Raw genomic sequence first — 14,581 nt, forward strand, 5'->3', positions numbered from 1 at the left:
CTCACTCAACAACTTTTTAAAAAGGTATGATATTATTTTGAGGTTATGTTTTTGTTATTTATCATTTCGGAAAACTCTTAATAATGTAATTATATATTTCTTCCTTTTTTTATTTAAATATATTTAGAAGACCAAGAAATTAAAGAAAAAGCAGGGTGACAAAGTTAAGTTGTTAAAGTCAATGAACAAATAAAGGTTAAACAGAAAAATGAACAGTCTTTAGGAAAGGCCAACAAAAAAGGTGGAAAAAAGAATAAATTATTAATTAATAATGGCATAGATAATTCATCTATTTCAAATGATTCTGGTAGAATAACGAAAAAATTCAAGAATTCAAATAAAAAAGAAAACAACATTGTTAAACAGCATTCTAAAGAACCAAATAAGAATACAACAGTGCAATCATCTTCCATTTCACTGATCACGAAGTCGAAAAAAAAGCGATTAAAAAAAAAAGAAAAACAAAATCTAGAGAAGAAAATTTCAACAATAAGTGATAGTGATAAAGTTTCTAATAAAAATATTATTAAACTACAAAACAAAAAATTAAATATTGACAAAATAAGGCAATTATTAATGAATAAAGATACTGACAACAGTAATAAAACTGTTAATAAAAACACAAGTAAGAAAGCTCAAAAAGATTTATCTTTAAGAGAAAGAATGATGGCTCAATTGCAATCATCTAGATTCAGATTTCTGAACGAAACTTTGTATAATAATGAAAGTAGACAATCATTAAAATTATTTAAAGAAGATCCTGAATCTTTCAAAGCCTATCATGTAGGCTATCAAAATCAAGTAGAACGTTGGCCATTGAATCCGTTAGATTCGATCATTAATGCTGTGAAGAAAATGTAAGTACATGAAATTAAATAAGTGATTCGTACATACTTTTTTAATTGTTACTAAATTATTATTTTGTTATTCACAGGCCAAAAGATTACATTATTGCAGATTTTGGCTGTGGAGAAGCTAAATTAGCCTGTTCTGTTGAACAAAAAGTTCATTCGATAGATTTAGTGGCAGTTAATGATCGAGTAACAGCTTGTGACATGGCACATACACCACTTCTTACTGATAGCATTAATGTTGTAATTTTTTGTTTATCACTCATGGGTTCGAATCTTGCAGATTATATTCTGGAAGCGAATCGCGTTTTAAAACAAAAGTATGTACCTCGTTAACATTTTATTCATGTTTAGAATTCAATTATAAAAATAATTTCTATTTATTTTTCAGAGGTATTTTAAAAATAGCTGAAGTAGAAAGTAGATTTGATGATATCAACACATTTATAAAAGCCTTAGAAACTTATGGATTTGAAATAATATGGAAAGACTTATCTCATAATTTATTTTACTTCATGGATTTCAAAAAAAAGCATACGATAAATCGAATGGATAAACATTTAGATGAAATCAAATTAAAACCTTGTTTGTATAAAAAAAGGTAATTTTAATTATTTTTATAAATAAAGAATTGTAAAAAAGAGTACAAAAATGTATCACATATTATTGATGAGATCTTCACAATTACTTTAAATGTGTCTATCAATAGTGTGAATTAATTATTTCATCTATGTGCTCGCTTAAACAATATATTGTGCTTCGAATATATTGATCTGATGAGCACACCATATTATATAATTATTATTCAAAATCGTTATAAAAAAAATATTGCATTTTTATGTATTAATAATTCGTTTTACGTTATGAGTATTTAGTACAATGATTCATATTTTTCATTTCTATTAAATTAATTAATTATATATTTCTAAAAAAAAATCTCAGTCTATTTAAGTAGATTTTGAGTAAATCGTTGACAGGTATCTAAACCTTCCATCATTTCAGCCACTTCCTCTTTGAGGTTCTCCATTTTCTCTAATAATAAAAGCTGAAATTGTTTCGTAGTGTAATCATTATGACATAACAAAAATGATTATAATTCTAAATTTACTTACATTTGCAGCATCAATTATCCGGGTAACTATTTTTTTTGATAAATTTTTTACTTTTCCTTGTAATTCTATAGGATTTGCTGTAGCGATAGATTGCAAAGTTTTATATCCTGCATTGTATAGTTGTCGTGCACGACCCTAGTTTAAAGATTTAAAAATATTAGATATTTAAATTGTAAAAATTTTTTTTTTTGCAATAAATAGTAATTAATTTCCATACTATTTTCACTGCTGGTAGTTCCATTAAACTTTGAAGCTCTGTAGAGTTGCTATAAGTTAACTTTTTATGAAATGATGTAAATAAATCTGTGAAAACCCAAAATTCGGGTAATTCCTGAAAAATGAATTCGGTTGATCTGATAAAAATTTTCAACTCACAATATAAATTTGTACACAGAAAGAATAAAAAAATAACAATAGATTATCGAACTACATGAATACCTGACATAATCGAACAATAGACATTGAAAAAGATGCAGCAGATGTCAATAAATTTTGTATAAGACCTCGATTTACTTGATATTTTTCTGCAACAGTATACATTGATTGATGTTGCCATATTTCATACAAAATCAGTGTTAAATAAAATCTATTTATTACTCTTTGCTCAACATTCTGAAAAACATTGAAGAGTGCGTTTTTATTGCCATATAAAATAATTAATTCGAATAATTAAATATACAGTAATACCTTCGGCATTTTTTCATCTCGTATTTTCATGATTGCTACTTCATCAATTCCTAGAATTTTTGCGACCTCCATCTGTGGTGGAGATAGATTAATCACCTACAAAATGAATAATTTTCAATAACAATCTAATTATCAAGTTTTGAAATTCGTTTAATGATAAATACCGCGTCATAATATACACAACCGACTGGTCTCAACTGATTAGCTAATTCATAAGGTGTAACAAGGTATAACAAATGAAGAACATTATTTAAAATTAAATGTTTTTGAGCAGTCTTTAAATCTCTGTAAAGAATTCTCGCTAATTCCAAATCAAGACATCCTTTCATAGCTGCTTTTCCTAAAGTTGATAATTCTAATTTACTAGTAGCTGTAATAACAATTGATTTTTTCGCTGAATTTGATTCATTATCCATTTGAGATTGAATATGCACAGCCATATTTGATTGATAACATGGCTTATATTTTATTTTTAATACTTGAGCTTTAATGAGTTTAATTATAGCATTATCTGTACATTCTTTTATGTTGATATTTAATTTTGATGCCTGAACATTTAAAAGTGATGATTGTATCAAGTTTTGTAGTTCATTTCGAGTTGTGGCCAGTGACAACATTACAGAACTCAATATTAAGTTATTTATTCCACGATCTTCTTCTACGTTCAATGTACTCACACAATCTTCGATCTTTGACGTTAAAAGCTCCCGTATCTGAAACATTCATTGAATTATTCTTACTTGTAAGAAAATTTAGAATTATTACATTCTGTTTATGAAATACCTTAGGAATATCTGATGATTGACAAATAACTATACTTTCGCCTATTTCTCCCATGCCAGTTCGTCCAGCTCTTCCGATCATTTGCTTATATCGACTGAGATTCAAAAATTCATTTCCAATATACGGACTTCTTAAAATGACCTTAATAACATTTTTCATAATTTTAGTAAACTAATAATTAATTTAATACATAAAAAATATTCTAAAATGATTATATACTCGTCTTGCTGGCAAATTAACACCCGCAGCCAAAGTAGACGTACAACAAATAACTGATATAACACCTTCCCGGAAGGCATCTTCTATCAGTCGTCTTTCTTCATTAGTTAATCCTGAATGATGATAAGCTACTCCATATTGAATGGTTTTAAACAAAATTGGACATAAAACATCAGCTTCAGCTTTCAAATCACTTAGTAATTTTTGTTTTTCTTCGATTTTATGACTTTTTAACGATCTAGAAATAAGAATATTGATGAAAAAAGTTCTTAATTATAAATAAAAATGGTTGATATTTTAACAATATTTACACTTACTTTAATAGTACCCGAGTTAATAGTAAAGCTACATTTTCACAGTTTTTACGACTAGCACAAAATATTAAGCATGAATGTTGAGGTACTACATCCATTACTAAACCTCCAATTTTATCAGGATCTATTTGACGGGCACTATCAGAATACTAAAGAAAAAAATTTGTAATACAAAACATTTTTTTGATTAATTTTATTCAGTACTCCGTTCACTTACCGGATAATTTATTTTTTTTTTCATCTATGAATAAATCTTCTTCTCGAGGATCAATTTCCCACAAACTATCACCACATTTAATGTACTCTTTGAGTTGAACAGGTCTAAAATTCTGTGTATATAAATCAGCTTTTAGAAATTTAGCAATTTCTTCAAGATTGCCTATAGTTGCACTCATACCAACTATTTGAATATTCTCTAAAAAAAAAAAAAAAAAGAAACAAAATGCTTTATTTTGCATTATTATTCAAGAATATCATAAATAACTAATGTTAAATATAAATAGATTCATACCACTTGAATAAATTAATTTGGTTAGAAGTCCTTCTAGAGTAGCACCTCTACCACCATTTTCACCAATTAAATGCAGCTCGTCAACAACAACTAATCCAATCTCTTGTAATCTACCAACTTCCATTAAACTGTTTACTAAACCCGAAGCTTTTTCAATTGTACAAATATAAATAGTATTCTTTCTTCGTCTTTTAACTGGGGGATATTGACCTTTTCCCCCTGCATATTCTTCAATTAAAAAATCTAAGTCTAAAGCAAATGAAGTCATCGATTGAATCTAAAAATTTAATTTTCCAATAAATTTGTTTTTTTATTTGATAATTAAGTTTAAAAATTAATATTTTTGCTACTTACTTTTTCCTGTACAATTGCAACATATGGAAGAATGAATATAGCGTTTCTTTTATTACATAAAAGTTCTTTTAACATGAGTATTTCAGCTACGAGAGTTTTCCCTCCACTCGTTGGTAAAGCATAAATTAAATTTCGACGTTCCTTGATTGCATTTAAGCTCAAACATTCATGCTGCCAATCTACAAAATTATTTAATTATGAATTAGCAAATAATAAATATTTATTTATCATTATGAGATATTATTTACCATAAAGATCAGTGATATTTCTAACTTTTTTAATCAACTGTTCGACTTCATTAGGGAGCCCATAAAAATTATTTGGTCTTTCGAAACTTTCATCAAAACAGTCAACTTCATTGATAAAATCTTCAATTATTGTTGGTTTTGTCATCTCATAATTTTCTCTAATATGACTAGAACCTGTTTATTAAGTAAAATATAAAGTTAATAATAATTTCACCTTTACGTACATAAATGATTGATAATTACCTTTAAATGGGGATAACCCATTGCCATCTTCAATCCATGTCGTTTCATTCCACTCGAAATCTTCATGGAGTATATCATTTTGGAGACAAGTTACATTAATTAACTCCTCAGTAAAATTACAGCTACTCATTGATTCATTGAGGATATCAACCAGCTGTGATTTGGAGATGATTTCATTGAAATCTAAACACATTTCATCCATGTTATTATAAAATTATATAGCATAAAACAAAATTTTAAATAATTATTAATAATAATAAAAGGTATTTGTAGGATGCTTGTTAATAATTATTTCTAAAACTTCACTTTTTGAATAACTACTCCAAAAATATATTAAACCTCTAAATCTAGATTGTAATAAGTTAATATATATATATATGAAGAATAAGTAAAGTATACCTGTAAATAAAGTAGAGTAATTTTACTCTATTAGAAATAATATTACGTTTAATATATCACAAATAAATAAATACATAAGAGATTCGAGTAAACAGGTGTAGAGAGTTGTTGACAAACTTTAAGGTTATGATGGAATAAAAGGCGGTTTCGGAGTATTCGTTTACCACAATGTGATTGGTTCATTTTACGTCAATCACAAAACAGATAAGTAGTGTGCTAAATGTAGAAATATTTGAATTGTAATTAATTGAAAAATATACATTTTACGAATACTAATGATATTAATAGTTTTTATACCTCAAAAAAATGTGATTAAAAATTTTTTCATGTTCTATCAACATCTATAAATCAAATGTTATTGAGGTAATCGTTATTAATCGTTTAGCCAATAAAGATTGTATTATCGATAGTAAAGACTTTTATGAGCCTGAACATAACGAGTCAATAATTTAACAATAGTAATCATTTTTATTTTCCTTTTTACTGTAGTGAATATTTTCGTGTTAAAGCCAACATGAAGATTTCAATCGACATGATATTCCTATCTTTATTGGTCTCTTTCATTCCGGTCAGTTTTTAATTAACTAGTATTAATTATTATCGAATAATTTTATATTAAAAAATTTCAATGAGTCGTAACCATCCGGATATTCCAGATACAAGTGGGAGCAGATATTCGAAAGGACTGTCGTAAACAAACTGGCGTTTCGTGGAGTGTGTTTTTATTGCTTTTTAATATTAAAAAATAACTTGAAAAATCGTTAAAATCGACATAAACTGTTTGAGTATTTAAATAAATATTATTTATATTTTCAGACTCACTTAATAAACTGAAAGCTGGAAATTTTGTGCAAAAAGATCCAAAATTGAAATGTTATCTAAAATGTTTTATGCAAAAGAATGGAATTTTTGGAAAAAATGATATCGATGTTGAAAAAGCTCTAAGACATTTACCACCAGGCTTACAAGTTAAATCAAGAAAGACATTAGAACGTTGTCGAAAAATACGTAATTAATTTATTTCTAAAAATTTCATAATTTTCATTGTTAATTTCATTATTTAATTATTTATTATTTATTTTAATTAGCAACAAGAGGTTCTTGTGATAAAGCTTTTCAACTTGCTCGATGTTTTTTCACAATACAACCTGAAGTAATTATCAAAAAATAATATCAGCCATAAAGAATATTTCTTCTTCATAATAAAAATTTATTTCTATGTTTTCAGGTACTCAGCAGTGTTCCATTTGTTTAAAATGATCCTAGTGCTATTTTATTCTTTATAATCAATCAAAAAGTTCTAAATGAATTTTAAATATGTAATAAAAAATTAAAAGTCAAGCCGTGAGTTTAGAGGAAAATTGAAATGATTTTTTTATAATGATACTTATGAATAATAAATAAAATGATGTCTCATAGAATAATGATAATTAACTGCCATTAATAACACTGACATTTCATTAATTATCAGATGGCAAAGTAGAGAAAGGAATATTTCACTTATGTCTCATTACTCCGCCTGATCTCTTTCTTACTTATTTCACTTACATGTATAATTACCCTTTCAGCAGCACTCCACGCATAATAAATACATTAATTATTCAACTTTACGTCCTTTGGAATAATGATTTTATTATTACATAAATATACATAATTTATTTATTCACATTATTCTATTTTCAAGACATTAATTTTATTGTTTATGAAAATTTATCGCACAGATAATTGAATTTGAGATTTTCTTTGCTCCAATATGTATTTTCCTAATAGCTAAAGAAAATTGAATGTTAGTTGAATGAATTGTTTGTTAAAAACAATAAAATAAAAAACAATTTTTTGTCACAGAAGATATTAATAGTTAGATAGTAGTTGAAGAACGATAAAGCTCTAATTTCACTCAACCTACCTAGAGTATACTTAATTGAAACTTCATTAACAACGCCCTCAAGCTACGATTAAAGTTAATTTTCGAATATTACTTCAGTCATGATATCGCGAAAATGTACAAGATCTGCATCAATAATTTCTATCAACTTTTTTAAATAATTAGAATATTTAATTGAAATTTATTAATTATGATAATTAAAATTATCATATGTATTTATGTTAATGACGATAGTATATATATATATATATATTGTCGTCGTTAACAAAATTAATTTTGCTTACCTAATTTTTAAAATAAATATTTTCTTGTCTTTTTTCCACTCCAATTCATAAATGACCAAAACTTATTCCCATTTATATTACTCCCACTAGTAATATCTTGCTTTCAATCCATTCAACATTCTAGAACGAAAAATTGATTTTTTTTTCACAAGCACAGTATTTTTGTTCTGCTTGGCAAGAAAATGATATTACTTTTTAAAGTTTGAAAAAATAAACAAAAGACAATTTGTTGTTGATATTCATATTTTTCATGTTTTACAGCTGTCAGTATTTCGGCTTATTTTTTAATTTTGTATTTGAAAATTATCGGGTTTTATTTATTTACTAAATTTTCAAGTCATCATGTGTGATCATTGCGCGTAAGTTTATGAACCAAAATATTTATTTCATGTCTATAAATATAATTATTTTTATTAAATCAACCATTCAATTAATAAATCGTAATTTTCTTGAGTAAATAAAACGTTAAACAAGCCATAACCCAATTTAAAATAAAAACAAATATTTTTTAAATTAAAATAAAAATTTATTTCATTAAAAAATTCTTTAAAATATTATTAAATAATCGTGTTTCAATTTTTATTAATAAAAAAATGAACGTCAGAATAAATTATTTAACATCATTCGAATAAATAGATAAATATTTCAAAGATAAACGAAAATTGTTTAAATAAATAATAACTAAAATTGTATGACAAACAATTAACCACTTTATTTTGGGTGATTTAAAATTATTTGTCAAATATTAAATAATAATTGTTTTAATTAATACAGAAAAATGACATCCCAGAAAGATTATGCTGGTCAAATAACCTGTGCGTGTGACAGGTAAATTACTTTGTAATTTAATTTTCAACGTATCTCATGACTCATTAAAGTAATTAATTAAAAACAAATTATAATTAATTTTTGATTACTTATATTTATTTCACAGAGATGGAAAAGGTATGAAAAGGTCTAAAATTGGAGAAAGGGTAAAAGAGTATGTTGGCTGTTGTGATAAAGAGTGAGTAAAATAATAAATATTATGTATCTTCACAAAAGATAGAATATTTAGATTTAATTTTGAACAATAGATAAATCCTTGTAAAAATAAGTAGTTGACCTTGGCATCATAAATGGGGAGGGTATTTTGAATAGAAACAGGGCAAGGGTAATATGTAGAATATGAGAATTAAGTCAAGTAAAAAGGTCAAGTATGTGCATACCCAAAGTTAGTAATAGTGTGCCAAAAACAATTGTACAGAGGGAAGAACGGGAATGGTAACTGCTGTGGTGCCAAAAATTGTCTTGGAACTAAGGAACCTGACAAATGCTGCAAAGACAAAAAATCTCCAAGTGTTTCTACCAACCGGAAATCAAATAGTAATGGCAATACTGCATCTTGATGTAACTGTCATCCTCTCTTCATTAACAAGTTGCCCATAAAAATCATCCAATCTTCATAATGAATGAAAAATGAATAAATATCAATAAAATTCTTTTGTTAGTACTTTTATATATTTCTGAGACTTGTTTTCAATTTTAAAAAAATCATTAATGAATAAATAAATTTTTGTTTCCTATATTGATAGTTGGGAAGTGCATATTTATTAAAGCGTGAATAGAAATGTTTAAAATTACTTGGAATGAAAAGGAGAGAGAAAGTTTGAAATCGAGCTATATAAGATAACAAAATCCAAGCTTAAATTGTTCCAAGTTCTAAGAAAATTTGTGCACAAGTATGTCTACTTCAATTTAATTATAAAAGTTTTCTTGAATCATATTTTGAACAAACAATAGTTATGATGATGCTAGTTGAAAACAATATAATCAAGAATAATCGACACTTATATTTCATAATTCCTAACTATTTTTATCAAACTATTATTACTTTTAAACCTAAAAATTTTAACAAATCATTAAATGATTTTATGCTAAATTTTAATTCATAAATAATGAGATAATATTTTCAATTGATTTTTGAGTCATATAAAAGATGTTGAAGACCTTGAAAAGTCTTCTGGGTCACTATTTTTATTGTTTAGAAAGTCAAGGCAAAGGAAAATATAATAAATAAACTAATTGGTTCTTAATGAACTAATTCGATAGTTGAACAATGTTAATTGTCTATCATGAATTTATGAGAGTGGCAATAAAGCTAAGGCTTAAATAGCTGAACAGTCTTCACAAAGTTAGATGAGATAATGTTAGATGGTAGTGAGAAGCATTTTTCAGGGTAGTTAGTGGGTGAAGGGGAAACAGAAGCCGTAAATCAGTCGTCTCGAAAATAGATACATCGGGGTTATGGAGACAAACAGTTATTGAAGAAGGAAAGGAAAAGGCTGATGAAGGCTTGTAAGCCTATAAAGGGAAACAGAGACTCACCAGCAATGAAGTAATAACCGTAATAACGTGGATGAGATCATCGTGTCGCAACGAGCAACCCAGGGATTCGTGGTCGGTTGGATAAAGATTAAACTGAGATTTCCTCATGTTCCTCTTTCTCTCTTTCTTTATCCCTCCCTTTTTCCCTTTTACATCCTGTTCCAACCTCTTTAGGATCCACTATCATGATGTCTCGTATCTAATAGAGAATACAGCTTGCAGTTAATTCTATCCCCTGAGAGGATAAAAGGATATCATTTAATCATGAATATCAAGATCTACGTCTTAACTAATAACAATGTGCTTTTATATATTTTAAATACGTCGTTTGTCAATATCAAGTTATCAAATCATTCCTTTTATTACCAAGTTTTTTTTTTTATCTTATATATTTTATTTTCAATACATCATTTTTACTAGGATTTTATCCTACTCCTTTCTAAAATTTTATTTTTCAATTTATATTTTATTTTTTTGCTTTATCATTTCAGTAGATATTCCATAAGCATGATGAATTTATTCAAGTTAGGAGATTTAATAATAAATAAATTCCTTGGAAGCAAGACTTGTCTAGTACTAGAGTAATCTGGTCAGTCTTGGTCAAATGTTGAATCAGGAATGGACCAGGTTTGCTTCCTACTAGGGTATAGACTTCCAAGCTTTGAGGCCTAAGATTGATACAAAATCAGTATGAATTTGAACGGAATTGAATTATTTAAACAAAATAAAATATTTTTTTAAAATATTAAATTTAATAGAATCTTTTTTTTTTTCGTTAAAGATTGAAAAAGTATTCTGTTAAGCTTAGGCTTCAATAGTTCTTGAAAAGTACTGAGAGGTCAAGGAAATGGAGCTTTCATTGAAAATTATCATTTTCATTTTTTTTTTTTTTTAGTAATCGATAGTAATAATCTAGCGTGAAATAAAATAGAGAAAAAATCGTTGCTTTTTTTCTGAACAGTTTCATTGATTATAATTCAATGACAATAATAATATTTTTTTATGATTCCTGGGAGAACGATGAGATTGATAAATATCCATTATGATAGCAATCAACAATTTATACCAACATTATACACGAAAGATTGAACAGCAGCGTAACGAAATAATATAGATGTTTTAATGACAAATACATTAATTAGGTAAATAATAAACAGATTGAACGTATTAATTTGGCTCGTAAAATATATCAAGCAATTATTTGATAATAAAATTCTCATTATTATTTATTCATTAAATTATTCCTTCTGTCTCTCATCAATAAATAATTAAATAAATTAATTTAAAAAATAATTTTATCGAGTTATTAATTCAGTAGTAAACTAAAAAATAAGTCAGCCACGAGGAAAAATAGTGAGAAATGTCGAATTATAATATCATCATGTGTTATCAATCACACTTTGGTGGTACTTACACTTATCTGTTGAAAGTGTTTTCGAAGATTAAATACAGAAAAAGTTGAAAAATAAATCCTTTGAAGTTAAGTAAGTGGAAATATTTCACTTGGAGAAATCCCTGGGAATAGGACAATCTAGTCACAGTTATCAACAAAAAAAGTAACGTTATAAGACGAGTTGAGGAGTAGATATGTATACAGAAACATTTAATTCTGTGTCTGATTCTCACTACGCATGCGTTGAAAAGGGCTAAAGCTTTGCAAGCCACGCGGTGATGACAGTCTCTCTCAAACCGCGAAACTCCCGCCTTGGTTCGACAACAGCTTTTGGCAATCTAATAAACTCTGTCGTGTTGTGTTGTGAATTTTCTTGATTGTTTTTAATTTATCATTTTGTTTGGAAAATTTATTTATTTATTTTCGAAATATTTTTTACTGTTTTTGATAATGATAATACTAAAACAAGTACATGGATTTTAACAAGTTTCAAGTGTTCTGTATTGGTTTGAGAATATTTAAAATATACAGGTGATGAATTTTTTATCATTAAATACTATTAAATAAAATTAAATGATTTTAAATCATAAAAAAATGAGATAAGCTTTTTTTCTTTGGAATAAAAATGTTTAAGTTGGAATAAAAAAAAATCATTGTTTATAAAAATAGTGATGGAAAGTTTTTATAAAAATTTTTAAACAATTTTAAAGTTACATACAACAAGAATTAAGGATATTGTCTACATCAAAATAAAGACCCCACACATGTGACGTTTATTAATGGCAATACTGTCACAATTTGATAAAGGGACGGTTTTTTTATAAAAAGTTCTATTAGAAGTAGAGTTTTTTTTTATTGAATGACGATTTTTTTCTGTACTGAAACTTATACATTTCATTTAAGTTAAATAAGAAAAGATTGAAGAGAAGAGATAGTTTGACGTTAAAATTTAATTTACACGTACAGTTATATGAGCAAAAAAAAATGAAGTGATTCTTTTTATAATTACTGGAGATAATTGAATTTTTACAAAATTTTTTTTATTCTTCTTTAGGCGCCATTTTTGCACGTTTTTTTCTTTGCCCAACTAGGGTTGTCAAGTCATAAAAACGATTAAAAAAGTTTAACTGGATATCTTGAGGCTAAAATCTCTGGACTTAGAACTTTTAAAATGAACGTGATTTTCTCTTGGAAAAAGTTATCAAGAAAGAGTGTAAAAAAAAAATTTGTATGAAAATTTATAAATAATGTGAGGTCAAAAGGGAATTTTGTTAGATAAAATTAATTTATGTCACTCATCCATATGCTTAACAAAGTTGCAACTTGAAAAAATTTTACATCTATTTATTCATTTACCAAAATTAGATTCACAATAAAAACCATTCAATATTTATTTATAAAATATCTTAACACTTCCAGTAAATGAAAAAATAATTTAAAAAAATTTTTTTTGATAGGAATAATTGTCAGTAGTGCTTACAAAATGTTTATTTAATCATCAGGTGATATAATCTTTTGATATAAATCATCGTTTGTTTAATTATTTGCAAGAATATTTATTATTTAAATATTTATTAAGTCATAAACTATATGAAATTTTTTTCATGAGCAAACTTGTGTTGACAAAATTCTCTAAAGTAAATCTTGCAACAGATTACTACTTGAAAAGTTAACGAAACTGTTATGAATTTACTCCAGGGTATTTTATCAGATTAAGAATGGTTAACGTGTTTGTCTATTTTTAAAGCAACGATTATCTGATAATAATAATGAGTACAACCATTTTAACGTGTTTATTAAATCTAATTATTTAGAATATTTATTTTCGAAACATTTTATTAATAGAAAAAAAATTTTTATCAATGAAACAACTGAAATTATTTGAAGAAAATAACTAATCTGATCAATTCCATGATGAGTTCAATCATTATCTCACAAAAAACCACAGAAAAAATTCTAGCAATTTCTTCGCTTAATTTGTTAATTGATAAGTGTAATCGCAATGTTCACGAGTGAATAGAATTATTTTTATGAATCTTCATTCAATATATTTAGAATGATAAAAATGATCAAAAGTCAATATCATTAAGTATTATATTATTAAAAATTTTCAATTGCTGATTTTTTAATCAAATAAACGGCTATTCAATCCAGTAAATTGGAAAAAAATTAATTAAATATACTTCAAACGAAAGCTAATTAATATTTATGATAAAAGAAATTTTCACAATAATTAAAACTCTAATGACATAATCGTGAAAATAAATTTATCTTCAAAAAACTTGTACCTGTCAATAACTTTAATGCAATTTCTATCTCAAGAATTTTGTGATTTCCAATTCCTATTTCCTGTGACGATGGAATACGTTATTACGATCTAAATCTTTTTTTGAAACTTGCACGCACACCTTGCAAACGAATCTAGTGAATATAAACTGACGTAGATTGATGGATAGTAAGATTTCTTAAGAAGTAGATAAAAAATTTGAAAAACCTCATGCATGACTTAGTGTGCTTTCTGTAAGTTAAATAAATCATTCATATATTGAATTACTTAAATAGTAAATCGATACTTTTAGCCATTACTTCATTACCTAAGTATCTAATGGTACTTATAACAAAACAACTTACATACGATTGATAGCGGAAGTGTCACAGATAAAGGCCATAAGGATGAGAAACAACAGAGTGTAAGAAAGAATAGATTGATATGAATGGAGTTAGAGGTAATGGATTATCGTTATCTACAAACCCATTTTACAAATAAAGCAAAAACTAATGAATTATTTTCTTTCAATGTCCTTGCAAACGTACTAAAAAATACTCAAAGGATCTTCTGTTCCAATAGCCGTGTCTTAAGAATAAAAAATCTTCTGTTAATTAAAATCAGTTGTGCTATTTTTTTATTAAAAAAAAATTTTTTGAAAAATA

General features: G+C 26.3%; 4 protein-coding genes across 6 annotated transcripts in view; 3 read left to right on the forward strand and 1 right to left on the reverse strand.

Moving 5' to 3' along the window:
* The first annotated feature begins 206 nt into the window (after positions 1–206).
* Positions 207–1,456, forward strand: LOC118066959 (ribosomal RNA-processing protein 8). Its single transcript, XM_035083424.1, has 3 exons — positions 207–857; positions 935–1,171; positions 1,243–1,456. Exons 1-3 carry the CDS (start codon positions 577–579, stop codon positions 1,454–1,456), a joined length of 732 nt encoding a protein of 243 aa, XP_034939315.1. The 5' UTR covers positions 207–576.
* Positions 1,438–5,622, reverse strand: mus301 (mutagen-sensitive 301). Its single transcript, XM_035083421.1, is given in 15 exon segments — positions 1,438–1,896; positions 1,964–2,098; positions 2,181–2,294; positions 2,402–2,575; positions 2,651–2,746; positions 2,815–3,363; positions 3,434–3,574; positions 3,653–3,890; positions 3,970–4,115; positions 4,184–4,201; positions 4,203–4,381; positions 4,478–4,754; positions 4,832–5,010; positions 5,080–5,253; positions 5,323–5,622. Coding segments are annotated over 15 exon segments (2,724 nt in total). The 5' UTR covers positions 5,525–5,622; the 3' UTR covers positions 1,438–1,794.
* Positions 5,623–6,147: 525 nt separating this feature from the next.
* On the forward strand, positions 6,148–7,077 carry LOC118066960 (general odorant-binding protein 56d-like). The gene is made up of 5 exons (XM_035083425.1): positions 6,148–6,289; positions 6,378–6,435; positions 6,538–6,729; positions 6,810–6,874; positions 6,950–7,077. The coding sequence occupies exons 1-5, from the start codon at positions 6,236–6,238 to the stop codon at positions 6,974–6,976; spliced, it is 396 nt and encodes a 131-aa protein (XP_034939316.1). The 5' UTR covers positions 6,148–6,235; the 3' UTR covers positions 6,977–7,077.
* Positions 7,078–8,135: 1,058 nt separating this feature from the next.
* Positions 8,136–14,581, forward strand: part of LOC118066868 (dopamine receptor 2-like) — a 59,093-nt gene continuing 52,647 nt past the window's right edge. For 2 of the 3 annotated variants that reach the window (XM_035083248.1, XM_035083250.1), the window contains exons 1-5: positions 8,136–8,249; positions 8,665–8,718; positions 8,825–8,896; positions 9,137–9,375; positions 9,465–9,611. The gene's annotated coding sequence lies outside the window, so the exon portion shown is untranslated. Of the gene's footprint in view, positions 8,250–8,664; positions 8,719–8,824; positions 8,897–9,136; positions 9,376–9,464; positions 9,612–12,045; positions 12,182–14,581 lie in introns of those variants that run through there. The other variant, XM_035083249.1, reaches the window with a different exon arrangement.

This window comes from Chelonus insularis, unplaced genomic scaffold (genome assembly GCF_013357705.1).
Source record: "Chelonus insularis isolate UGA/USDA-ARS -01 unplaced genomic scaffold, ASM1335770v1 contig_358_pilon, whole genome shotgun sequence".
In the NCBI taxonomy this organism is placed as follows: Eukaryota; Metazoa; Arthropoda; class Insecta; order Hymenoptera; family Braconidae; genus Chelonus; species Chelonus insularis.

Coding starts and splice junctions, on each gene's coding strand:
- LOC118066959 (XM_035083424.1), top strand. CDS start 577: ATGAATAAAGATACTGACAACAGTAATAAAACTGTTAATAAAAACACA. Junction 858..934: donor ATTAATGCTGTGAAGAAAAT/GTAAGTACATGA, acceptor TGTTATTCACAG/GCCAAAAGATTACATTATTG. Junction 1,172..1,242: donor AATCGCGTTTTAAAACAAAA/GTATGTACCTCG, acceptor TTTATTTTTCAG/AGGTATTTTAAAAATAGCTG.
- LOC118066960 (XM_035083425.1), top strand. CDS start 6,236: ATGAAGATTTCAATCGACATGATATTCCTATCTTTATTGGTCTCTTTC. Junction 6,436..6,537: donor ACAAACTGGCGTTTCGTGGA/GTGTGTTTTTAT, acceptor TTATATTTTCAG/ACTCACTTAATAAACTGAAA. Junction 6,875..6,949: donor TTTTCACAATACAACCTGAA/GTAATTATCAAA, acceptor CTATGTTTTCAG/GTACTCAGCAGTGTTCCATT.